General features: G+C 49.0%; 1 protein-coding gene across 2 annotated transcripts in view; it reads right to left on the bottom strand.

Annotated features, from left to right (window-relative positions):
• Positions 1–27359, bottom strand: part of LOC142905883 (dual specificity tyrosine-phosphorylation-regulated kinase 2-like) — a 92443-nt gene extending 65084 nt beyond the window's left edge. For both annotated transcript variants that reach the window (XM_076053130.1, XM_076053129.1), the window contains exons 1-7: positions 27247–27359; positions 26427–26466; positions 23437–23536; positions 21979–22139; positions 20989–21125; positions 16540–16686; positions 15927–16065 (exon numbers count right to left, since the gene is read on the bottom strand). In XM_076053130.1, coding sequence (XP_075909245.1) covers positions 15927–16065; positions 16540–16686; positions 20989–21125; positions 21979–22139; positions 23437–23536; positions 26427–26432 — 690 coding nt within the window. In that variant the 5' untranslated portion in view covers positions 26433–26466; positions 27247–27359. The remainder of the gene's footprint in view (positions 1–15926; positions 16066–16539; positions 16687–20988; positions 21126–21978; positions 22140–23436; positions 23537–26426; positions 26467–27246) is intronic.
• Positions 27360–27403: the final 44 nt, after the last annotated feature.

The following is a 27403-nucleotide window of genomic DNA, read 5'->3' as shown; positions in this document are numbered from 1 at the left end:
CATTTACATCTACAGAACATGAAGAACCAGTGGCATCTTCGTCTACAGAACGTGAAGGAACAGTGGCATCTACATCTGCAGAACATGAAGAACCAGTGGCATCTACATCTACAGAACGTGAAGAACCAGTGGCATCTACTTCTGCAGAACGTGAAGAACCAGTGACATCTACATCTACAGAACGTGAAAAACCAGTGGAATCTGCATCGACAGAACGTGAAGGACCAGTGGCATCTACATTTACAGAACGTGAAAAACCAATGGCGTCTACATCTGAAGAACATGAAGAACCAGTGGCATCTATATCTGTAGAACGTGAAGAACCAGTGGCATCTGTGTCTACAGAACGTGAAGGACCAGTGGCATCTACATCTGCAGAACGTGAAGAACCAGTGGGATCTACATCTGTAGAACGTGACGAACCGTTGGCATCTACATCTGCAGGACGTGAAGAACCAGTGGCATCTACATCTACAGAACGTGGAGAACCAGTGGCATCTACATCTGCAGAACGTGAAGAACCAGTGGCATCTACATCTACGGAACGTGAGGGACCAGTGGCATCTACATCTACAGAACGTGAAGAACCAGTGGCGTCTACATCTACAGAACGTGAAGACCCAGTGACATCTACATCTAAAGAACGTGAAGAACCAGTGGCATCTACGTCTACAGAATGTGAAGGACCAGTGGCATCTACTTCTACAGAACGCGAAAAACCAGTGACATCTATATCTCCAGAACGTGAAGAACCAGTGGCATCTACATCTGTAGAACTTGACGAACCAGTGACATCTACATCTACAGAACGTGAAGAACCAGTGGCATATTCGTCTACAGAATGTGAAGGACCAGTGGCATCTACATCTGTAGAACGTGACGAACCGTTGGCATCTACATCTGCAGGACGTGAAGAACCAGTGGCATCTACATCTACAGAACGTGGAGAACCAGTGGCATCTACATCTGCAGAACGTGAAGAACCAGTGGCATCTACATCTACGGAACGTGAGGGACCAGTGGCATCTACATCTACAGAACGTGAAGAACCAGTGGCGTCTACATCTACAGAACGTGAAGACCCAGTGACATCTACATCTAAAGAACGTGAAGAACCAGTGGCATCTACGTCTACAGAATGTGAAGGACCAGTGGCATCTACTTCTACAGAACGCGAAAAACCAGTGACATCTATATCTCCAGAACGTGAAGAACCAGTGGCATCTACATCTGTAGAACTTGACGAACCAGTGACATCTACATCTACAGAACGTGAAGAACCAGTGGCATATTCGTCTACAGAATGTGAAGGACCAGTGGCATCTACATCTACAGAACGTGAAGAACCAGTGGCATCTACATCTACAGAAAGTGAATAACCAGTGGCATCTACGTCTACCGAACGTGAAGGACTAGTGGCATCTGCGTCTACAGAATGTGACGATCCAGTGGCTTCTACATCTACAGAATGTGAAGAAGCAGTGGCATTTAAATCTACAGAACGTGAAGAACCAGTGGCATCTACATCTGTAGAACGTGATGAACCAGTGGAATCTACATCTACAGAACGTGAAGAACCAGTGGCATCTTCATCTACATAACGTGAAGAACCAGTGGCATATACATCTGCAGAACGTGAAAAACCAGTGGCATCTACATCTACAGAACGTAAAGAACCAGTGGCATCTTCGTCTACAGAACGTGAATAACCAGTGGCATCTACATCTACAGAACGTGAAGAACCAGTGACATCTACATCTAAAGAACGCGAAGAACCAGTGGCATCTACATCTGTAAAACGTGACGAACCAGTGGCATCTACATCTGCAAAACGTGAAGAACCAGTGGCATCTACATCTACAGAACGTGAAGAACCAGTGGCATCTACATCTGGAGAACGTGAAGAACCAGTGGCATCTACATCTGTAGAACGTGACGAACCAGTGGCATCTACATCTACAGAACGTGAATAACCAGTGGCATCTACATCTACAGAACGTGAAGAACCAGTGGCATCTACATCTGCAGAACGTGAAGAACCAGTAGCATCTACATCTGTAAAACGTGACGAACCAGTGGCATCTACATCTGCAAAACGTGAAGAACCAGTGGTATCTACATCTCCAGAACGTGAAGGACCAGTGGAATCTACATCTACAGAACGTGAAGAACCAGTGGCATCTACATCTGCAGAACGTTAAGAATCAGTGGCATCTACATCTGTAGAACGTGACGAACCGTTGGCATCTACATCTGCAGAACGTGAATAACCAGTGGCATCTACATCTACAGAACTTGGAGAACCAGTGGCATCCACATCTGAAGAACGTGAAGAACCAGTGGCATCTACATCTACGGAACGTGAGGGACCAGTGGCATCTACATCTACAGAACGTGAAGAACCAGTGGCGTCTACATCTACAGAACGTGAAGAACCAGTGACATCTACATCTAAAGAACGTGAAGAACCAGTGGCATCTACGTCTACAGAATGTGAAGGACCAGTGGCATCTACTTCTACAGAACACGAAAAACCAGTGACATCTATATCTCCAGAACGTGAAGAACCAGTGGCATCTACATCTGTAGAACTTGACGAACCAGTGATATCTACAGAACGTGAAGAACCAGTGGCATATTCGTCTACAGAATGTGAAGGACCAGTGGCATCTACAACTACAGAATGTGAAGGACCAGTGGCATCTACGTCTACAGAAAGTGAAGAACCAGTGGCATCTACGTCTACAGAACGTGAAGGACTAGTGGCATCTGCGTCTACAGAATGTGACGAACCAGTGGCTTCTACATCTACAGAATGTGAAGAAGCAGTGGCATTTAAATCTACAGAACGTGAATAACCAGTGGCATCTACATCTGTAGAACGTGATGAACCAGTGGCATTTACATCTACAGAACGTGAATAACCAGTGGCATCTTCATCTACATAACGTGAAGAACCAGTGGCATATACATCTGCAGAACGTGAAAAACCAGTGGCATCTACATCTACAGAACGTAAAGAACCAGTGGCATCTTCGTCTACAGAACGTGAATAACCAGTGGCATCTACATCTACAGAACTTGAAGAACCAGTGGCATCTACATCTGCAGAACGTGAAGAACCAGTGGCATCTACATCTGTAAAACGTGACGAACCAGTGGCATCTACATCTGCAAAACGTGAAGAACCAGTGACATCTACATCTACAGAACGTGAAGAACCAGTGGCATCTACATCTGCAGAACGTGAAGAACCAGTGGCATGTACATCTGTATAACGTGACGAACCAGTGGCATCTACATCTACAGAACGTGAATAACCAGTGGCATCTACATCTACAGAACGGGAAGAACCAGTGGCATCTACGTCTACAGAACGGGAATGACCAGTGGCATCTGCGTCTACAGAATGTGAAGAACCAGTGGCATCTGCGTCTACAGAATGTAACGAACCAGTGGCTTATACATCTACAGAATGTGAAGAACCAGTGGCGTCTACATCTACAGAACGTGAAGAACCAGTGACATCTACATCTGCAGACCGTGAAGAACCAGTGGCATCTACATCTGTAGAACGTGAAGAACCAGTGGCATCTATATCTACAGAACGTGAAGAACCAGTGGCATCTACGTCTACAGAATGTGAAGAATCAGTGGCATCTACATCTGCAGACCGTGAAGAACCAGTGGCATCTACATCTGTAGAACGTGAAGAACCAGTGGCATCTACATCTACAGAACGTGAAGAACCAGTGACATCTACATCTAAAGAACGTGAAGAACCAGTGGCATATTCGTCTACAGAATGTGAAGGATCAGTGGCATCTACAGCTACAGAACGTGAAGAACCAGTGGCATCTACATCTACAGAAAGTGAAGAACCAGTGGCATCTACATCTACAGAAAGTGAAGAACCAGTGGCATCTACATCTAAAGAAAGTGAAGAACCAGTGGCATCTACGTCTACAGAACGTGAATGACCAGTGGCATCTGCGTCTACAGAATGTGAAGAACCAGTGGCATCTGCGTATACAGAATGTAACGAACCAGTGGCTTCTACATCTACAGAATGTGAAGAACCAGTGGCGTCTACATCTACAGAACGTGAAGAACCAGTGACATCTACATCTGCAGACCGTGAAGAACCAGTGGCATCTACATCTGTAGAACGTGAAGAACCAGTGGCATCTACATCTACAGAACGTGAAGAACCAGTGACATCTACATCTAAAGAACGTGAAGAACCAGTGGCATCTACGTCTACAGAATGTGAAGGACCAGTGGCATCTACTTCTACAGAACGCGAAAAACCAGTGACATCTATATCTCCAGAACGTGAAGAACCAGTGGCATCAACATCTGTAGAACTTGACGAACCAGTGACATCTACATCTACAGAACGTGAAGAACCAGTGGCATATTCGTCTACAGAATGTGAAGGATCAGTGGGATCTACAGCTACAGAACGTGAAGAACCAGTGGCATCTACATCTACAGAAAGTGAAGAACCAGTGGCATCTACATCTGCAGAACGTGAAGAACCAATGGCATATTCGTCTACAGAATGTGAAGGACCAGTGGCATCTACATCTACAGAACGTGAAGAACCAGTGGCATCTACATCTACAGAAAGTGAAGAACCAGTGGCATCTACATATAAAGAAAGTGAAGAACCAGTGGCATCTATGTCTACAGAACGTGAAGGACCAGTGGCATCTGCGTCTACAGAATGTGAAGAAGCAGTGGCATCTAAATCTACAGAAAGTGAAGAACCAGTGGCATCTACATCTGTAGAACGTGATGAACCAGTGGCATCTACATCTACAGAACGTGAAGAACCAGTGGCATCTTCATCTACATAACGTGAAGAACCAGTGGCATATACATCTGCAGAACGTGAAGACCCAGTGGCATTTACATCTACAGAACATGAACAACCAGTGGCATCTTCGTCTACAGAACGTGAAGGAACAGTGGCATCTACATCTGCAGAACGTGAAGAACCAGTGGCATCTACATCTACAGAACGTGAAGAACCAGTGGCATCTACATCTGCAGAACGTGAAGAATCAATGGCATATTTGTCTACAGAATGTGAAGGACCAGTGGCATCTACATCTACAGAACGTGAAGAACCAGTGGCATCTACATCTACAGAAAGTGAAGAATCAGTGGCATCTACATCTAAAGAAAGTGAAGAACCAGTGGCATCTACGTCTACAGAACGTGAATGACCAGTGGCATCTGCGTCTACAGAATGTGAAGGACCAGTGGCATCTACATCTACAGAACGTGAAGAACCAGTGGCATCTACATCTACAGAAAGTGAAGAACCAGTGGCATCTACATCTAAAGAAAGTTAAGAATCAGTGGCATCTACGTCTACAGAACGTGAATGACCAGTGGCATCTGCGTCTACAGAATGTGAAGAACCAGTGGCATCTGCGTCTACAGAATGTAACGAACCAGTGGCTTATACATCTACAGAATGTGAAGAACCAGTGGCGTCTACATCTACAGAACGTGAAGAACCAGTGACATCTACATCTGCAGACCGTGAAGAACCAGTGGCATCTACATCTGTAGAACGTGAAGAACCAGTGGCATCTACATCTACAGAACGTGAAGAACCAGTGGCATCTACGTCTACAGAATGTGAAGGACCAGTGGCATCTACTTCTACAGAACGCGAAAAACCAGTGACAACTATATCTCCAGAACGTGAAGAACCAGTGGCATCAACATCTGTAGAACTTGACGAACCAGTGACATCTACATCTACAGAACGTGAAGAACCAGTGGCATATTCGTCTACAGAATGTGAAGGATCAGTGGCATCTACAGCTACAGAACGTGAAGAACCAGTGGCATCTACATCTACAGAAAGTGAAGAACCAGTGGCATCTACATCTGCAGAACGTGAAGAACCAATGGCATATTCGTCTACAGAATGTGAAGGACCAGTGGCATCTACATCTACAGAACGTGAAGAACCAGTGGCATCTACATCTACAGAAAGTGAAGAACCAGTGGCATCTACATCTAAAGAAAGTGAAGAACCAGTGGCATCTACGTCTACAGAACGTGAAGGACCAGTGGCATCTGCGTCTACAGAATGTGAAGAAGCAGTGGCATCTAAATCTACAGAAAGTGAAGAACCAGTGGCATCTACATCTGTAGAACGTGATGAACCAGTGGCATCTACATCTACAGAACGTGAAGAACCAGTGGTATCTTCATCTACATAACGTGAAGAACCAGTGGCATATACATCTGCAGAACGTGAAGACCCAGTGGCATTTACATCTACAGAACATGAAGAACCAGTGGCATCTTCGTCTACAGAACGTGAAGGAACAGTGGCATCTACATCTGCAGAACATGAAGAACCAGTGGCATCTACATCTACAGAACGTGAAGAACCAGTGGCATCTACTTCTGCAGAACGTGAAGAACCAGTGACATCTACATCTACAGAACGTGAAAAACCAGTGGAATCTGCATCGACAGAACGTGAAGGACCAGTGGCATCTACATTTACAGAACGTGAAAAACCAATGGCGTCTACATCTGAAGAACATGAAGAACCAGTGGCATCTATATCTGTAGAACGTGAAGAACCAGTGGCATCTGTGTCTACAGAACGTGAAGGACCAGTGGCATCTACATCTGCAGAACGTGAAGAACCAGTGGGATCTACATCTGTAGAACGTGACGAACCGTTGGCATCTACATCTGCAGGACGTGAAGAACCAGTGGCATCTACATCTACAGAACGTGGAGAACCAGTGGCATCTACATCTGCAGAACGTGAAGAACCAGTGGCATCTACATCTACGGAACGTGAGGGACCAGTGGCATCTACATCTACAGAACGTGAAGAACCAGTGGCGTCTACATCTACAGAACGTGAAGACCCAGTGACATCTACATCTAAAGAACGTGAAGAACCAGTGGCATCTACGTCTACAGAATGTGAAGGACCAGTGGCATCTACTTCTACAGAACGCGAAAAACCAGTGACATCTATATCTCCAGAACGTGAAGAACCAGTGGCATCTACATCTGTAGAACTTGACGAACCAGTGACATCTACATCTACAGAACGTGAAGAACCAGTGGCATATTCGTCTACAGAATGTGAAGGACCAGTGGCATCTACATCTGTAGAACGTGACGAACCGTTGGCATCTACATCTGCAGGACGTGAAGAACCAGTGGCATCTACATCTACAGAACGTGGAGAACCAGTGGCATCTACATCTGCAGAACGTGAAGAACCAGTGGCATCTACATCTACGGAACGTGAGGGACCAGTGGCATCTACATCTACAGAACGTGAAGAACCAGTGGCGTCTACATCTACAGAACGTGAAGACCCAGTGACATCTACATCTAAAGAACGTGAAGAACCAGTGGCATCTACGTCTACAGAATGTGAAGGACCAGTGGCATCTACTTCTACAGAACGCGAAAAACCAGTGACATCTATATCTCCAGAACGTGAAGAACCAGTGGCATCTACATCTGTAGAACTTGACGAACCAGTGACATCTACATCTACAGAACGTGAAGAACCAGTGGCATATTCGTCTACAGAATGTGAAGGACCAGTGGCATCTACATCTACAGAACGTGAAGAACCAGTGGCATCTACATCTACAGAAAGTGAATAACCAGTGGCATCTACGTCTACCGAACGTGAAGGACTAGTGGCATCTGCGTCTACAGAATGTGACGATCCAGTGGCTTCTACATCTACAGAATGTGAAGAAGCAGTGGCATTTAAATCTACAGAACGTGAAGAACCAGTGGCATCTACATCTGTAGAACGTGATGAACCAGTGGAATCTACATCTACAGAACGTGAAGAACCAGTGGCATCTTCATCTACATAACGTGAAGAACCAGTGGCATATACATCTGCAGAACGTGAAAAACCAGTGGCATCTACATCTACAGAACGTAAAGAACCAGTGGCATCTTCGTCTACAGAACGTGAATAACCAGTGGCATCTACATCTACAGAACGTGAAGAACCAGTGACATCTACATCTAAAGAACGCGAAGAACCAGTGGCATCTACATCTGTAAAACGTGACGAACCAGTGGCATCTACATCTGCAAAACGTGAAGAACCAGTGGCATCTACATCTACAGAACGTGAAGAACCAGTGGCATCTACATCTGGAGAACGTGAAGAACCAGTGGCATCTACATCTGTAGAACGTGACGAACCAGTGGCATCTACATCTACAGAACGTGAATAACCAGTGGCATCTACATCTACAGAACGTGAAGAACCAGTGGCATCTACATCTGCAGAACGTGAAGAACCAGTAGCATCTACATCTGTAAAACGTGACGAACCAGTGGCATCTACATCTGCAAAACGTGAAGAACCAGTGGTATCTACATCTCCAGAACGTGAAGGACCAGTGGAATCTACATCTACAGAACGTGAAGAACCAGTGGCATCTACATCTGCAGAACGTTAAGAATCAGTGGCATCTACATCTGTAGAACGTGACGAACCGTTGGCATCTACATCTGCAGAACGTGAATAACCAGTGGCATCTACATCTACAGAACTTGGAGAACCAGTGGCATCCACATCTGAAGAACGTGAAGAACCAGTGGCATCTACATCTACGGAACGTGAGGGACCAGTGGCATCTACATCTACAGAACGTGAAGAACCAGTGGCGTCTACATCTACAGAACGTGAAGAACCAGTGACATCTACATCTAAAGAACGTGAAGAACCAGTGGCATCTACGTCTACAGAATGTGAAGGACCAGTGGCATCTACTTCTACAGAACACGAAAAACCAGTGACATCTATATCTCCAGAACGTGAAGAACCAGTGGCATCTACATCTGTAGAACTTGACGAACCAGTGATATCTACAGAACGTGAAGAACCAGTGGCATATTCGTCTACAGAATGTGAAGGACCAGTGGCATCTACAACTACAGAATGTGAAGGACCAGTGGCATCTACGTCTACAGAAAGTGAAGAACCAGTGGCATCTACGTCTACAGAACGTGAAGGACTAGTGGCATCTGCGTCTACAGAATGTGACGAACCAGTGGCTTCTACATCTACAGAATGTGAAGAAGCAGTGGCATTTAAATCTACAGAACGTGAATAACCAGTGGCATCTACATCTGTAGAACGTGATGAACCAGTGGCATTTACATCTACAGAACGTGAATAACCAGTGGCATCTTCATCTACATAACGTGAAGAACCAGTGGCATATACATCTGCAGAACGTGAAAAACCAGTGGCATCTACATCTACAGAACGTAAAGAACCAGTGGCATCTTCGTCTACAGAACGTGAATAACCAGTGGCATCTACATCTACAGAACTTGAAGAACCAGTGGCATCTACATCTGCAGAACGTGAAGAACCAGTGGCATCTACATCTGTAAAACGTGACGAACCAGTGGCATCTACATCTGCAAAACGTGAAGAACCAGTGACATCTACATCTACAGAACGTGAAGAACCAGTGGCATCTACATCTGCAGAACGTGAAGAACCAGTGGCATGTACATCTGTATAACGTGACGAACCAGTGGCATCTACATCTACAGAACGTGAATAACCAGTGGCATCTACATCTACAGAACGGGAAGAACCAGTGGCATCTACATCTGCATAACGTGAAGAACCAGTAGCATCTACATCTGTAAAACGTGACGAACCAGTGGCATCTACATCTGCAAAACGTGAAGAACCAGTGGTATCTACATCTCCAGAACGTGAAGAACCAGTGGCGTCTACATCTACAGAACGTGAAGAACCAGTGACATCTACATTTAAAGAACGTGAAGAACCAGTGGCATCGACGTCTACAGAATGTGAAGGACCAGTGGCATCTACATCTACAGAACGCGAAAAACCAGTGACATCTATATCTCCAGAACGTGAAGAACCAGTGGCATCTACATCTGTAGAACTTGATGAACCTGTGACATCTACATCTGCAGAACGTGAAGAATCAATGGCATATTCGTCTACAGAATGTGAAGGACCAGTGGCATCTACATCTAAAGAACGTGAAGAACCAGTGGCATCTACATCTACAGAAAGTGAAGAACCAGTGGCATCTACATCTACAGAAAGTGAAGAACCAGTGGCATCTACGACTACAGAACGTGAAGGACCAGTGGCATCTGCGTCTACAGAATGTGAAGAACCAGTGGCATCTGCGTCTACAGAAAGTGACGAACCAGTGGCTTCTACATCTACAGAATGTGAAGAAGAAGTGGCATCTAAATCTACAGAACATGAAGAACCAGTGGCATCTACATCTGTAGAACGTGATGAACCAGTGGCGTCTACATCTACAGAACGTGAAGAACCAGTGGCATCTTCATCTACATAACGTGAAGAACCAGTGGCATATACATCTGCAGAACGTGAAAAACCAGTGGCATCTAAATCTACAGAACGTGAAGAACCAGTGGCATCTTCGTCTACAGAACGTGAAGGACCAGTGGCATCTACATCTGCAGAATGTGAAGAACCAGTGGCATCTACATCTTTCGAACGTGACGAACCAGTGGCATCTACATCTACAGAATGTGAAGGACCAGTGGCATCTACATCTACAGAACGCGAAAAACCAGTGACATCTATATCTCCAGAACGTGAAGAACCAGTGGCATCTACATCTGTAACCAGTGACATCTACATCTGCAGAACGTGAAGAAGCAATGGCATATTCGTCTCCAGAATGTGAAGGACCAGTGGCATCTACATCTACAGAACGTGAAGAACCAGTGGCATCTCCATCTACAGAAAGTGAAGAACCAGTGGCATCTACATCAACAGAAAGTGAAGAACCAGTGGCATCTACATCTACAGAACGTGAAGAACCAGTGACATCTACAACTACAGAATGTGAAGAACCAGTGACATCTACATTTAAAGAACGTGAAGAACCAGTGGCATCGACGTCTACAGAATGTGAAGGACCAGTGGCATCTACATCTACAGAACGCGAAAAACCAGTGACATCTATATCTCCAGAACGTGAAGAACCAGTGGCATCTACATCTGTAGAACTTGATGAACCTGTGACATCTACATCTGCAGAACGTGAAGAATCAATGGCATATTCGTCTACAGAATGTGAAGGACCAGTGGCATCTACATCTAAAGAACGTGAAGAACCAGTGGCATCTACATCTACAGAAAGTGAAGAACCAGTGGCATCTACATCTACAGAAAGTGAAGAACCAGTGGCATCTACGTCTACAGAACGTGAAGGACCAGTGGCATCTGCGTCTACAGAATGTGAAGAACCAGTGGCATCTGCGTCTACAGAAAGTGACGAACCAGTGGCTTCTACATCTACAGAATGTGAAGAAGCAGTGGCATCTAAATCTACAGAACATGAAGAACCAGTGGCATCTACATCTGTAGAACGTGATGAACCAGTGGCGTCTACATCTACAGAACGTGAAGAACCAGTGGCATCTTCATCTACATAACGTGAAGAACCAGTGGCATATACATCTGCAGAACGTGAAAAACCAGTGGCATCTAAATCTACAGAAGGTGAAGAACCAGTGGCATCTTCGTCTACAGAACGTGAAGGACCAGTGGCATCTACATCTGCAGAATGTGAAGAACCAGTGGCATCTACATCTTTCGAACGTGACGAACCAGTGGCATCTACATCTACAGAATGTGAAGGACCAGTGGCATCTACATCTACAGAACGCGAAAAACCAGTGACATCTATATCTCCAGAACGTGAAGAACCAGTGGCATCTACATCTGTAACCAGTGACATCTACATCTGCAGAACGTGAAGAAGCAATGGCATATTCGTCTCCAGAATGTGAAGGACCAGTGGCATCTACATCTACAGAACGTGAAGAACCAGTGGCATCTACATCTACAGAAAGTGAAGAACCAGTGGCATCTACATCAACAGAAAGTGAAGAACCAGTGGCATCTACATCTACAGAACGTGAAGAACCAGTGACATCTACAACTACAGAATGTGAAGAACAGTGGCATCAGCGTCTACAGAACGTGAAGATCCAGTGGCATCTACATCTACAGAACGTGAAGGACCAGTGGCATCTACATCTACAGAACGTGAAGGACCAGTGGCATCTACATCTACAGAACGTGAAGGACCAGTGGCATCTACATCTACAGAGCGTGAAGAACCAGTGGCATCTACATCTGGAGAACGTGAAGGACCAGTGGCATCTACATCTGTAGAACGTGATGAACCAGTGGCGTCTACATCTACAGAACGTGAAGAACCAGTGGCATCTTCATCTACATAACGTGAAGAACCAGTGGCATATACATCTGCAGAACGTGAAAAACCAGTGGCATCTAAATCTACAGAACGTGAAGAACCAGTGGCATCTTCGTCTACAGAACGTGAAGGACCAGTGGCATCTACATCTGCAGAATGTGAAGAACCAGTGGCATCTACATCTTTCGAACGTGACGAACCAGTGGCATCTACATCTACAGAATGTGAAGGACCAGTGGCATCTACATCTACAGAACGCGAAAAACCAGTGACATCTATATCTCCAGATCGTGAAGAACCAGTGGCATCTACATCTGTAACCAGTGACATCTACATCTGCAGAACGTGAAGAAGCAATGGCATATTCGTCTCCAGAATGTGAAGGACCAGTGGCATCTACATCTACAGAACGTGAAGAACCAGTGGCATCTCCATCTACAGAAAGTGAAGAACCAGTGGCATCTACATCAACAGAAAGTGAAGAACCAGTGGCATCTACATCTACAGAACGTGAAGAACCAGTGACATCTACAACTACAGAATGTGAAGAACCAGTGACATCTACATTTAAAGAACGTGAAGAACCAGTGGCATCGACGTCTACAGAATGTGAAGGACCAGTGGCATCTACATCTACAGAACGCGAAAAACCAGTGACATCTATATCTCCAGAACGTGAAGAACCAGTGGCATCTACATCTGTAGAACTTGATGAACCTGTGACATCTACATCTGCAGAACGTGAAGAATCAATGGCATATTCGTCTACAGAATGTGAAGGACCAGTGGCATCTACATCTAAAGAACGTGAAGAACCAGTGGCATCTACATCTACAGAAAGTGAAGAACCAGTGGCATCTACATCTACAGAAAGTGAAGAACCAGTGGCATCTACGTCTACAGAACGTGAAGGACCAGTGGCATCTGCGTCTACAGAATGTGAAGAACCAGTGGCATCTGCGTCTACAGAAAGTGACGAACCAGTGGCTTCTACATCTACAGAATGTGAAGAAGCAGTGGCATCTAAATCTACAGAACATGAAGAACCAGTGGCATCTACATCTGTAGAACGTGATGAACCAGTGGCGTCTACATCTACAGAACGTGAAGAACCAGTGGCATCTTCATCTACATAACGTGAAGAACCAGTGGCATATACATCTGCAGAACGTGAAAAACCAGTGGCATCTAAATCTACAGAACGTGAAGAACCAGTGGCATCTTCGTCTACAGAACGTGAAGGACCAGTGGCATCTACATCTGCAGAATGTGAAGAACCAGTGGCATCTACATCTTTCGAACGTGACGAACAAGTGGCATCTACATCTACAGAATGTGAAGGACCAGTGGCATCTACATCTACAGAACGCGAAAAACCAGTGACATCTATATCTCCAGAACGTGAAGAACCAGTGGCATCTACATCTGTAACCAGTGACATCTACATCTGCAGAACGTGAAGAAGCAATGGCATATTCGTCTCCAGAATGTGAAGGACCAGTGGCATCTACATCTACAGAACGTGAAGAACCAGTGGCATCTACATCTACAGAAAGTGAAGAACCAGTGGCATCTACATCAACAGAAAGTGAAGAACCAGTGGCATCTACATCTACAGAACGTGAAGAACCAGTGACATCTACAACTACAGAATGTGAAGAACAGTGGCATCAGCGTCTACAGAACGTGAAGATCCAGTGGCATCTACATCTACAGAACGTGAAGGACCAGTGGCATCTACATCTACAGAACGTGAAGGACCAGTGGCATCTACATCTACAGAACGTGAAGGACCAGTGGCATCTACATCTACAGAGCGTGAAGAACCAGTGGCATCTACATCTGGAGAACGTGAAGGACCAGTGGCATCTACATCTACAGAACGCGAAAAACCAGTGACATCTATATCTCCAGAACGTGAAGAACCAGTGGCATCTACATCTGTAACCAGTGACATCTACATCTGCAGAACGTTAAGAAGCAATGGCATATTCGTCTCCAGAATGTGAAGGACCAGTGGCATCTACATCTACAGAACGTGAAGAACCAGTGGCATCTACATCTACAGAAAGTGAAGAACCAGTGGCATCTACATCAACAGAAAGTGAAGAACCAGTGGCATCTACATCTACAGAACGTGAAGAACCAGTGACATCTACAACTACAGAATGTGAAGAACCAGTGACATCTACATTTAAAGAACGTGAAGAACCAGTGGCATCGACGTCTACAGAATGTGAAGGACCAGTGGCATCTACATCTACAGAACGCGAAAAACCAGTGACATCTATATCTCCAGAACGTGAAGAACCAGTGGCATCTACATCTGTAGAACTTGATGAACCTGTGACATCTACATCTGCAGAACGTGAAGAATCAATGGCATATTCGTCTACAGAATGTGAAGGACCAGTGGCATCTTCATCTAAAGAACGTGAAGAACCAGTGGCATCTACATCTACAGAAAGTGAAGAACCAGTGGCATCTACATCTACAGAAAGGGAAGAACCAGTGGCATCTACGTCTACAGAACGTGAAGGACCAGTGGCATCTGCGTCTACAGAATGTGAAGAACCAGTGGCATCTGCGTCTACAGAAAGTGACGAACCAGTGGCTTCTACATCTACAGAATGTGAAGAAGCAGTGGCATCTAAATCTACAGAACATGAAGAACCAGTGGCATCTACATCTGTAGAACGTGATGAACCAGTGGCGTCTACATCTACAGAACGTGAAGAACCAGTGGCATCTTCATCTACATAACGTGAAGAACCAGTGGCATATACATCTGCAGAACGTGAAAAACCAGTGGCATCTAAATCTACAGAACGTGAAGAACCAGTGGCATCTTCGTCTACAGAACGTGAAGGACCAGTGGCATCTACATCTGCAGAATGTGAAGAACCAGTGGCATCTACATCTTTCGAACGTGACGAACCAGTGGCATCTACATCTACAGAATGTGAAGGACCAGTGGCATCTACATCTACAGAACGCGAAAAACCAGTGACATCTATATCTCCAGAACGTGAAGAACCAGTGGCATCTACATCTGTAACCAGTGACATCTACATCTGCAGAACGTGAAGAAGCAATGGCATATTCGTCTCCAGAATGTGAAGGACCAGTGGCATCTACATCTACAGAACGTGAAGAACCAGTGGCATCTACATCTACAGAAAGTGAAGAACCAGTGGCATCTACATCAACAGAAAGTGAAGAACCAGTGGCATCTACATCTACAGAACGTGAAGAACCAGTGACATCTACAACTACAGAATGTGAAGAACAGTGGCATCTGCGTCTACAGAACGTGAAGAACCAGTGGCATCTACATCTACAGAACGTGAAGGACCAGTGGCATCTACATCTACAGAACGTGAAGGACCAGTGGCATCTACATCTACAGAACGTGAAGGACCAGTGGCATCTACATCTACAGAGCGTGAAGAACCAGTGGCATCTACATCTGGAGAACGTGAAGGACCAGTGGCATCTACATCTACAGAACGTGAAGGACCAGTGGCATCTACATCTACAGAACGTGGAGGACCAGTTTCATCTACATCTGTCAGAGTGCCGAGCGTCGAAGCGAGCGTCCGCGCCCCCAGCCTGCCCTCCGCTCACCAGCTTTATGTCCCCGTGGACGATGCCCCGGGACTTGGCATAGGCGAGGAAGCGGAGGATGCCCCTGGTGTAGGCCCTCGCGATGTCCTCGTCGATGTGCCCCTGCCCCATGTCTCTGAGCAGCCAATGGAGGTTCGTGCTGTGACGGGGAGACAGAGGCGTCAGCGATGCCCCTCTCTGTGGGTCTCTGTGGGTGGTGGTGTGGTGGTGGTGAGTGGGTGGTGATGGTGGTAGTGGTGATGGTGAGTGGTGGTGATGGTGGGTGAGTGAGTGGTGGTGGTAGTGGTGAGTGAGTGAGTGAGTGGTGGTGAGTGAGTAGGTGGTGGTGGTGGTGGTGGTGATGGTGGTGATGGTGGTAGTAGTGATGGTGAGTGAGTGGTGGTGCTGGTGGTAGTGGTGATGGTGAATGAGTGAGTGAGTGGTGGTGGTGTTGGTGGTAGTGGTGATGGTGAGTGAGTGAGTGGTGGTGCTGGTGGTAGTGGTGATGGTGAGTGAGTGAGTCGTGGTGGTAGCGGTGATGATGGTGGTAGTCGTGATGGTAAGTGAGTGGTGGTGATGGCGGTAGTGGTGATGGTGAGTGAGTGAGTGGTGCTGGTGCTGGTGCTGTTCGTACCTCAACAGCTCCATGACAAGGCATTTATGTCCTCGGAAGGAGAAAGTCTCCAGGACTCTGGCAACGTTGAAGTCCACGTCGCTACGGTGGCTCTGCAGCTCCATGGACATCTGCATCTCCCTCAGCTGGTTCTCCTCTTGCATGGAGCTGCGCGCGAGTGAGCGAGTGCACAGAGAGAGACACAGAGACAGAGAGACAGAGAGTTTAGACATAACGTAGAGGAGGGATGGTGGTGATGGTGGGGAAGGGTGGTGGTGGTGTGGGGGTGGTGGTGGTAGTAGTCGTGATGGTGGTGGTAGTGTGGGGGTGGTGGTAGTGTGATGGTGATGGTGGTGGTAGTGTGATGGTGATGATGGTGGTGGTGGTGGTAGTGTGATGGTGGTCCGGCAAAACAACCCCCTACCTCCGTGCGGTGCCGGACGGGCAACTCTGTCGTGGAGAGTGCTGTGGGGAGAGGTCCAATTTTGATTGGCTCCTCCCCTCATGGCATATGTGTCCACCACAGGGGCTAAACGGGGGCTCTGGACGGGTGCGAGGGGCTGGTAACCCCTCCACCTTCAATTAATTACCACTAAACCACGAGTTAAACTGAAATATGTAACTAATAAGCTTGTGCCGGAGGCCCCGGGGGGCCAGGCATCTATGACGTCTCCTGGCCAAACCCCAATTGGCGGAGCCAGGAGATTGAATATCTACCCTCGGGGCTCCTCCAGAAACAACGAAAAGTCATTACGGGTGGCCACGTGGAATGTTCGAACGCTCACTGCGGAGGAGAGGCTGCCACTCCTCTGTCGGGAGCTGGACCGGTACCGCCTGGATCTCTGTGGCATTCAGGAGGTCCGGTGGACCGGCTCTGGCTCCTGCCACCATGAGGGGTGGACAGTCCTCTACTCGGGGCAGCAGACTGCCAAACAACAGGGTGTGGCTCTTCTTTTGAACAAAAGAATGAAGGGGGCGTGGGAGCGTGGCGGTGAGGTGTGGGAAGCTGTAAGTCCCAGGCTACTTTGGGCTCGCCTTCCCATCAACCGGAGGCGAGGAATGGTGGTCGTCGTTACTTATGCCCCCATTGAAGATGAACATCCGTGGAGGGATGCAGGCAAAGCCGATGAGTCAGATGCCTTCTATGACCTCCTGTCGCAGGTGCTGGCTAAAGTGGCCCCTCGGGATAGAGTCATCATGCTGGGTGAATTCAATGCCCGAGTTGGTCATGATACTGGCACCTGGTCTGGAGTGATTGGAGGGCAGGGGCCAGATCAGCTCAATAACAACGGTAGGAGGCTGCTAGATTGTTGTGCAGCCCATGGGCTTGTAATTACCAACACGCTGTTCCGGCATCGGCGCATCCACACAACATCATGGATGCATGCCGGGTCCAAGCAAGAACATCTGCTGGACTACATAGTGACGGACAAGCGGATGCGAGCCCATGTCCTTGACACCAGGACCTACCGTGGAGCTGATCTGCCCCCTGACCATCGACTAGTCATCTGTAAGATGCGCCTGCCATTCTTCCACTCCGATGGTGGGTATTCACCCAGGACCCCATTCCAACCTAAAGTGGCCTGGTCTCAGTTATCTGATGAAAGTTGCAAGCGAGAATTTCATCATCGCTTGCGGCTGGGATTGGCATCGTCCCTGACTCCTCCTGATGTCGAGGATAAATGGGCGAGGTTTAGGACTGTGACTCATGCAGCTGCAATGGCTGCTTTGGGTATGCGGTCCAGACCTCCCCAGAGACCCTGGCTGACAGAGGAGGTGTTCAGGATGGTTGAGAAAAAGCGACAGGCCCACTGTCATCGGCTACAGAATCCCACGTCAGAGAATGAGGAGGCTTACCGCAGCCTTCACTCGGAGGTTCGGAGAGCCGTGAGGCGCTGCAAGGATGGGTGGTGGTCGCGGGTTGCTGAGGAGATGGAGTCTGCCTCAGTGGCCCGTGATCACAAATCTCTATTTAACTCCATCAAAAAAGTAATCTGCAGCGCCACACCTATTACCATCATTAGGGGAAAAAACGGTGACCCAATCTCCAACCCCCAGGAACAGGTTTGCAGATTTGCTGAGCATTTCTGTGAGGTCCTGGGGGAGGGAAAATCCCTCAGCCAGGAAAACATTGTGGCACAAAGTGAGGATGACCCTGCTGAGACTGCGGTGCCTCAAATATTGGAAGAAGTCACCCCCTGTGAATGGCTGGCTGAGGTGCCATCTGTTGAGGAAGTACTGAAGGCAATCCGAAGTCTGAGACGAGGAAAGGCAGCGGGCAGAGATGATCTCCCAAGCGAAATGCTGAGGGAGGGCGGCGTTTGTGCACAGACTGCCCTATATGACATCATAACAACAGTCTGGACCACTGGACGGGTTCCGCAGGATTGGAAGGATGCCCTGGTGGTCCCCCTTTTTAAGAAGGGGGACCGCACAGACTGTAACAACTACAGGGGCATCTCACTCCTCAGTGTGCCGGGAAAGGTCCTGGCAAGGATTATTCAACATCGCCTTGCCAGGCACGCTGAGGAGAGGCTTGCGGAGTCCCAATGTGGTTTCAGGAAAGGGCGGTCCTGCACAGATGCCATATTTTCTGTCCGTCTGCTACAGCAGAGGTGTAGGGAATTCCAACAAGACCTACATCTCTGCTTTATTGACCTGGTCAAGGCCTATGATACCATCAGTAGGCCTGGGCTCTGGGTTGTTCTTCGTGCTTTTGGAGTACCTGACGCTCTGCTCACGATCATTAAGGACCTTCATGATGGTGAGCGGGCCCGGGTAAAACTACGTGGCCGGGAGTCAGAGCCATTCCCTGTTAACCTTGGGGTGCGACAGGGATGTCCTCTGGCTCCCCCATTATTTAACATCTATTTTGACCACGTAGTTCGTGAAGCCTGCAATAGCTGTACCGGGGGAATCTCCATATAGTACAGATATAATGGGAGGCTGATCGACGCCCGGGTGCGGTCAAGGGATGGCTCCCTATAGCTCAACCACGTTATGTATGCTGATGATTTGGTAATAGCTGCTCATTCAGAGGAGGAGTTGGAGACGCTGCTGCTGAGACAGGAGCGTGCCACTAAGAGGTGGGGCCTTACCATCAGCCCCACCAAAACTAGCACCTGCCTGGGTATTTTGTGCCATCGGACACTCCACCCCCACAACTCTCAATCGGTGATGGGGCAGTTGTGGAGAGAGTGGAGAGTTTCCCATACCTGGGCAGTGTGCTTATGACTGGCTCCAGTTTAACAGCAGAGGTCTCTCTCCGAATCAGTCGAGCGGCAATATATTTTCATCGGTTGCGTAACGCTGTGAGGAAGCTACCTGGTCTGTCGCTCCGCACTAAGCTTCAGGTCTTCTCAGCCACGGTCATTCCCTCCCTTCTCTATGCTTGCGAAACGTGGAACCCCTAATGGAACATCTTCGCCGGTTAGAAACATTTAGGCTGACCTGCCTACGATCCATCCTGGGTTTAACCAGACTGGATTGTGTGAGGAGCTCACAAATCCTTGAAAGATCTGGGCAAGGTCCCATCGGTGAGCTCCTCCGGCGGGGAAGGCTGCGATGGCTGGGTCATGCCGAAACAGCTTTTGTTCGGCCGGATTGAGGGGGCTAGGCGGGCGCGGCACGGGCTAGAGAAGAGATGGAGTGATGTGGTACAGGAGGACGTGGAGCTGAGTGGACTTGCCAATGACTGGTACCAGCGGTGTCAAGATCGGCCTCTGTGGAGGAGGCTCGTGAAGGACGCTACTGGGCAGTTGGAGGTAGTCGCCCTCCAACAACAACGGAGGGCGGAGGAGCGACACTCAGAATAACGAGCGGAGTGCTAAAGCACAGCAGGTTGGCACAGTAGGGGGCAAAGGTGGTGCATCAGCCAGTCATCTCAGTCAGTCCACCCGTGGCACCTGGGTCTGCCCCGTGACCTCCTGCCAGCGGGCGTTCGACACTTCACGTGGCCTCAGGGTGCACATAGCCTGGCACAAGCGTCGTGGTGACGTCACCGCCACTTAGTGGCGAATGGCGGTTGTTGTTGTTGTGATGGTGGTGGTGGTAGTGTGATGGTGGTAGTGTGGTGGTGGTAGTGAGAGAGGGGTGGTGGCAGTGGTCGTGATGGTGGTGGTAGTGTGATGGTGGTGGTGGTAGTGTGATGGTGGTGGTGATGGTGGTGGCAGTGGTCGTGATGGTGGTGGTAGCGAGAGAGGGGTGGTGGTAGTGTGATGGTGGTGATGGTGGTGGCAGTGGTGGTGGTGATGGGGGTGGCAGTGGTCGTGATGGTGGTGGGTGCTCGAGCGAGTCAAGTAAAGGATGTTTCAGCCATAGTTTGTTATTGTTGTCACTGTGAGTGTTAGCTCACAGTGACAACAGCAGTCCCATAGTTGGCCCATTGTTGTTGTTGACATCGTTGTTGTTGTTGTTGTTGGTGCTGCTGCTGCTGCTGTTGACTGCACCGCTGCACCAGGGCCCACTCACTTGGAGGGCGAGGCGAGGATCTTGAGCGCCACCATTGTCCGAGTCTTGTGGTCCAGACACTGCACCACCACGCCCTGTCCGCCATGCCCAATCGTCTCGTTCAGCTCGAAGCGGTAGTAGAAGTGCTCGTTCTGGACCTTGCAGGGGTCACGAGGGAGGTCACGCGGACTGGTCAGGGTGAAGGTCAAAGTGGGGTCACGGGGAGGTCACGGAAAGCATCAGGGTGAAGGTCAAATTGGGGGTCTGTGTGTGTCTGTGTGTGTGGGGAGTGGTGGTGCAGCGGTTAGCGTTACGCTGCGTTATCAACCTGGCGACCCGGGGTTCGATTCCCACTCACGGCCAACACCAACAGTGACGATTATCTGAACCGGTCCCGGGCCTCCCCTAGGTCGACTCAGCCTCAAATGAGTAGCTGGTGCGGTGTGTAAACATCGCCACTGGGGAGACAAAGGCGGTCGGGCGTGGTGCTGGCCACCCACCCCCTCGTGTAACGTTCTGGCCTTCATAGGTGCTCGCTAACAGCACTTGCCCCTACAGTCTGTGAAGGCTATATAGGGGATCTTTGTCTTTGTCTTGTGTGTGAGTCTCACAGGGATGTAGTTGTGTGTGTGTCTGTGTGTGTCGGTGTGTGTCTGTGTGTGTCTGTGTGTGTCTGTGTGTGTGTGTCTGTGTGTGTGTGTCTGTGTCTGTGTGTGTCTGTGTGTGTCTGTGTCTGTGTGTATGTGTCTGTGTGTGTCTGTGTGTGTCTGTGTTTGTGTGTGTGGCTGTGTGAGTGTCTGTATGTGTCTGTGTGTGTCTGTGTGTATGTGTGTGTCTGTGTGTGTCTGTGTGTGTCTGTGTGTGTGTGTCTGTGTGTGTCTGTGTGTGCGTGTGTGTCTGTGTGTCTGTGTGTGTGAGTCTCACAAGGATGTAGTTGTGTGTGTCTGTGTGTGTGTGTCTGTGTATGTGTGTGTCTGTGTGTGTGTGTGTGACTGTGTGTGTGAGTCTCACAAGGATGTAGTTGTTATCGTCGTCGTCATATCCTCCATTGGCCACGCCCCCTCGGCTTTCCTCCTCCCCCTCGTCCAAAGTAAAAAACCAAACCGCGTCCATGGCGGCGAGCTCCAGCTTCTGGCGCTTCGTCAGGGAAGTCTTGAAGATACGCTGGATCGCTGCACACGTGACAACAACAACAACATCAGCCACAACAACTGAAGCTATCAACTTGTTTTGTATACACAAACCGCGCTATGCCCCCCCCCCCCCCCCCCAAAGTGGCTGGTGTCATCATCATCGTCGTCATCATCACCGTCGTCATCATCGTCATCATCATCATCGTTATCATCACGTGGCAGACAAATGCTCTAAACGCATTTTTCTACAGACTCAAAGAGACCCACAGAGACTCATTGAGACCCACAGAGACCCACAGAGACTCATAGAGACCCACAGAGAGCCACAGAGACCCACTGACACCCACAGAGACTCACAGAGACTCACCAGAGACCTTTACTAATGCAGAGGAGTCAAATGGAAACGTGTCGTCAGGTGTGCCGTCCGGCGCGATGGCGTCACGAAACGTGACGTCATGCGCGCCGGGCGGCTCCATGACGTCACGTCTCCCCTTGGTATAAAAAGGGGAACCCCGTGACGTAGGCGGGGTCGTTGCTGGAGCCAGGGCTCGGAGTAGGGTGGAACGGGGGGAGCCAGGGGCAAGAGGGTAGGAGTAGGGGATAGCACAGCGTACAGGGCTGGAGGTGACCGCGCTCCTCGGTCGGCCGGGTTGGCTGAACCCACGGTCGGACGCAGAGGAGGCAGCACGGGGCAGCCGGCTGTGACGGGGGGGCTAGTGGGACGTAGCCCGGGACCCCTGGGGAAGTTGTTACACCCTCGTGTACTGTAATAAGCTTCGAGTAAACTTACGGCGAAAGCCCCTAAACCTCCGAGTCGTCGGGAACCCTTCAACGCTAATGTAGACCCACGTGGCGGTACAGGTTGCATCTACGAAAGTTAAACTTCTTTTTGGGTCTGGGTGTCTCTGTGGGTCTCTGTGTGTCTACGGGTGTATCTGTGTGTCTCTGTGTGTCTATGAGTGTCTATGGGTGTATGTGGGTGTCTATGAGTGTCTCTGTGTGTCTATGGGTGTCTCTGTCTATGGTTGTCAGTGTATGTCTATGGGTGTCTCTGTGTATCTATGGGTGTCTCTGTGAGTATCTCCCCGCTCAACATTTAGAGGAATCAACATCACCACGCTTGTATCCAAGTGTTATTTGGCTGCTGCTATGCATTTCCACGCGACAGCGACAATGATGATGACGACGATGATGATGATGACGACGATGATGACGGCGATGATGATGACGACGATGATGATGACGATGATATCAGCCCACTTGGTTGAGCTGCTTTGATCTGAGCTGCCATCATTCTTAGACTTTGATGATTCTCCTGCTCCTCTCTCGTTCTTACCTTTGGGTGATTTGGGGCGGATTAACGTGGAGCTGGCGGTCAGCGCACTCCACCTGGTGATAGGCGGAGGCTGCCTCCCGCTCGGTCCAGCTTGCCTCGTCTACACGCACACAAATTCATACATACATACACAACAACAACCGCCATTCGCCACTAAGTGGCGGTGACGTCACCACGACGCTTGTGCCAGGCTATGTGCACCGTGAGGCCACGTGAAGTGTCGAACGCCCGCTGGCAGGAGGTCACGGGGCAGACCCAGGTGCCACGGGTCGACTGACTGAGATGACTGGCTGATGCACCACCTGTGCCCCCTACTGTGCCAACCTGCTGTGCTTTAGCCACCCGGCGCTCCGCTCGTTGTTCTGAGCGTCGCTCCTCCGTCCTCCGTTGTTGTTGGAGGGCGACTGCCTCCAACTGCCCAGTAGCATCCTTCACGAGCCTCCTCCACAGAGGCCGATCTTGACACCGCTGGTACCAGTCATCGGCAAGTCCACTCAGCTCCACGTCCTCCTGTACCACATCACTCCATCTCTTCTCTAGCCCGTGCCGCGCCCGCTTAGCCCCCTCAATCCGGCCAAACAAAAGCTGTTTCGGCATGCGGTGGCTGGGCATGCGGGCTACATGACCCAGCCATCGCAGCCTTGCCTACCGAAGGAGCTCACCGATGGGACCCTGCCCAGATCTTTCAAGGATTTGTGAGCTCCTCACACAATCCAGTCTGGTTAAACCCAGGATGGATCGTAGGCAGGCCAGTCTAAATGTTTCTAACCAGCGAAGATGTTCCATTAGGGGGGTCCACGTTTCGCAAGCATAGAGAAGGGAGGGAATGACCGTGGCCGAGAAGACCTGAAGCTTAGTGCGGAGCGACAGACCAGGTAGCTTCCACACAGCGTTACGCAACCGATGAAAATATATTGCCGCTCGACTGATTCGGAGTGAGACCTCTGCTGTTAAACTGGAGCCAGTCATAAGCACACTGCCCAGGTATGGGAAACTCTCCACTCTCTCCACAACTGCCCCATCACCGATTGGGAGTTGTGGGGGTGGAGTGTCCGATGGTACAAAATACCCAGGCAGGTGCTTAGTTTTGGTGGGGCTGATGGTAAGGCCCCACCTCTTAGTGGCACGCTCCTGTCTCAGCAGCAGCGTCTCCAACTCCTCCTCTGACTGAGCAGCTATTACCAAATCATCAGCATACATAACGTGGTTGAGTAATAGGGAGCCATCCCTTGACCGCACCCGGGCATCGATTAGCCTCCCATTATATCTGTACCATATGGAGATTCCCCCGGTACAGCTATTGAAGGCTTCACGAACTACGTGGTCAAAATAGATGTTAAATAATGTGGGAGCCAGAGGACATCCCTGTCGCACCCCAAGGTGTACAGGGAATGGCTCTGACTCCCGGCCACGTAGTTTTACCCGGGCCCGCTCACCATCATGAAGGTCCTTAATGATCGTGAGCAGAGGGTCAGGTACTCCAAAAGCACGAAGAACGACCCAGAGCCCAGGCCTACTGATGGTATCATAGGCCTTGACCAGGTCAATAAAGCAGAGATGTAGGTCTTGTTGGAATTCCCTACACCTCTGCTGTAGCAGACGGACAGAAAATATGGCATCTGTGCAGGACCACCCTTTCCTGAAACCGCATTGGGGCTCCGCAAGCCTCTCCTCAGCGTGCCTGGCAAGGCGATGTTGAATAATCCTTGCCAGGACCTTTCCCGGCACACTGAGGAGTGAGATGCCCCTGTAGTTGTTACAGTCTGTGCGGTCCCCCTTCTTGAAAAGGGGGACCACCAGGGCATACACACACACATACACACACACATACACATATACACACATATATACACATACACGCATACACACACATTCATACATACTTACACACACATACACACATACACATTCATACACACACACATATACACAGACATACACACATACATACACACATACATACACATTCCTACACACATACACATTCATAGATACATATATACACACACATACACACATACACACACATACATACACATTCATACACACACATACACATTCATACATACATATATACACACACATACATATATATGTATATATGTATACATATATGGGTGGTGTTTGTAAGTGTGAGTGGTGTTCACAGGTGTGGGTGGTGTTTGTAAGTGTGGGTGGTGTTTGTAAGTGAGGGTGGTGTTTGTAATAGTGGATGGTGTTTGTAAGTGTGAGTGGTGTTTGTAAGTGAGGGTGGTGTTCGTAAGTGAGGGTGGTGTTTGTAAGTGAGGGTGGTGTTCGTAAGTGAGGGTGGTGTTTGTAAGTGAGGGTGGTGTTTGTAATAGTGGATGGTGTTTGTAAGTGAGGGTGGTGTTCGTAAGTGAGGGTGGTGTTCGTAAGTGAGGGTGGTGTTTGTAAGTGTGGATGGTGTTTGTAAGTGAGGGTGGTGTTTGTAAGTGAGGGTGGTGTTCGTAAGTGAGGGTGGTGTTTGTAAGTGAGGGTGGTGTTTGTAAGTGAGGGTGGTGTTGTAAGTGTGGGTGGTGTTCGTAAGTGTGGGTGGTGTTTGTAAGTGAGGGTGGTGTTTGTAAGTGTGGGTGGTGTTTGTAAGTGTGGGTGGTGTTTGTAAGTGTGGGTGGTGTTTGTAAGTGAGGGTGGTGTTTGTAAGTGAGGGTGGTATTTGTAAGTGTGGGTGGTGTTTGTAAGTGAGGGTGGTCTATGTAAGTGAGGGTGGTGTTTGTAAGTGTGGGTGGTGTTTGTAAGTCTGAGTGGTGTTTGTAAGTGTGGGTGGTGTTTGTAAGTGAGGGTGGTGTTTGTAAGTGTGAGTGGTGTTTGTAAGTGTGGATGGTGTTTGTAAGTGTGGGTGGTGTTTGTAAGTGAGGGTGGTGTTCGTAAGTGAGGGTGGTGTTTGTAAGTGAGGGTGGTGTTTGTAAGTGTAGGTGGTGTTTGTAAGTTAGGGTGGTGTTCATATGTTGAGTGGAGGGGGCCACGCCTACCTGCATGGCGTTGCTGTGCTCCGTAAATCTCTCGGCGTCTCTGCGTGGAGAGTGGAGAGTGGGGAGAGTCAGGCAGAGTTCAGTAGAGGGCGATTGCACCGCTACCACGTGGACTCACATTGTTAGCACGGACTCACGCACCACAAACCCACATCCTCACCACGAACCCACCAACCCTCACCAAGAACCCACATCCTCACCACGAACCCTCACAACTCACCACAAACCCACATCTACACCACAAACCCTCACAACTCACCACAAACCCACATCCTCACCACGAACCCTCACAACTCACCACAAACCCAAACCTACACCACGAACCCTCACAACTCGCCACAAACCCACATCCTCACCACGAACCCACACAACTCACCACAAACCCACATCCTCACCACGAACCCACACAACTCACCACAAACCCACATCCTCACCACTAACCCACACATCAAACCAAGAACCCACATCCTCACCACGAACCCACACAACTCACCACGAACCCACATCCTCACCACGAACCCACACAACTCACCACGAACCCACACAACTCACCACAAACCCACATCATCACCACGAATCCACACAACTCACCACGAACCCACATCCTCACCACGGACTCTCACAACTCACCATGAATCCTCACCACGGACACCCACACTCACCAATAAGCCACAATAAGGACCCACACAACTCACCACGAACCAACACTCTCACCAAGAACCCACACAACTCACCACGGATCCACAACACGGACCCACACAACTCACCACAGACCCAGACAACTCACCACAGACCCACAACACTGACCCACACAACTCACCACGTCAATGGCTTCAGCAGAAGGTGCTCAGCGATTAGGATGATGAAGAATCTGAAGATGTCGACGCTAAAGACGAAAAAGCAGCCGCCTCCTTCACGTCCGTCTCGAACTGTGACGAGCCACGTGGCCACGTGACGTCACCGATGACGTTCAGTGC

This window comes from Petromyzon marinus, chromosome 59 (genome assembly GCF_048934315.1).
Source record: "Petromyzon marinus isolate PM22_M1 ecotype Great Lakes invasive population chromosome 59, UKy_Petmar_22M1.pri1.0, whole genome shotgun sequence".
Taxonomy (NCBI): Eukaryota; Metazoa; Chordata; class Hyperoartia; order Petromyzontiformes; family Petromyzontidae; genus Petromyzon; species Petromyzon marinus.
This window is presented reverse-complemented; position numbering and strand designations above follow the sequence as displayed.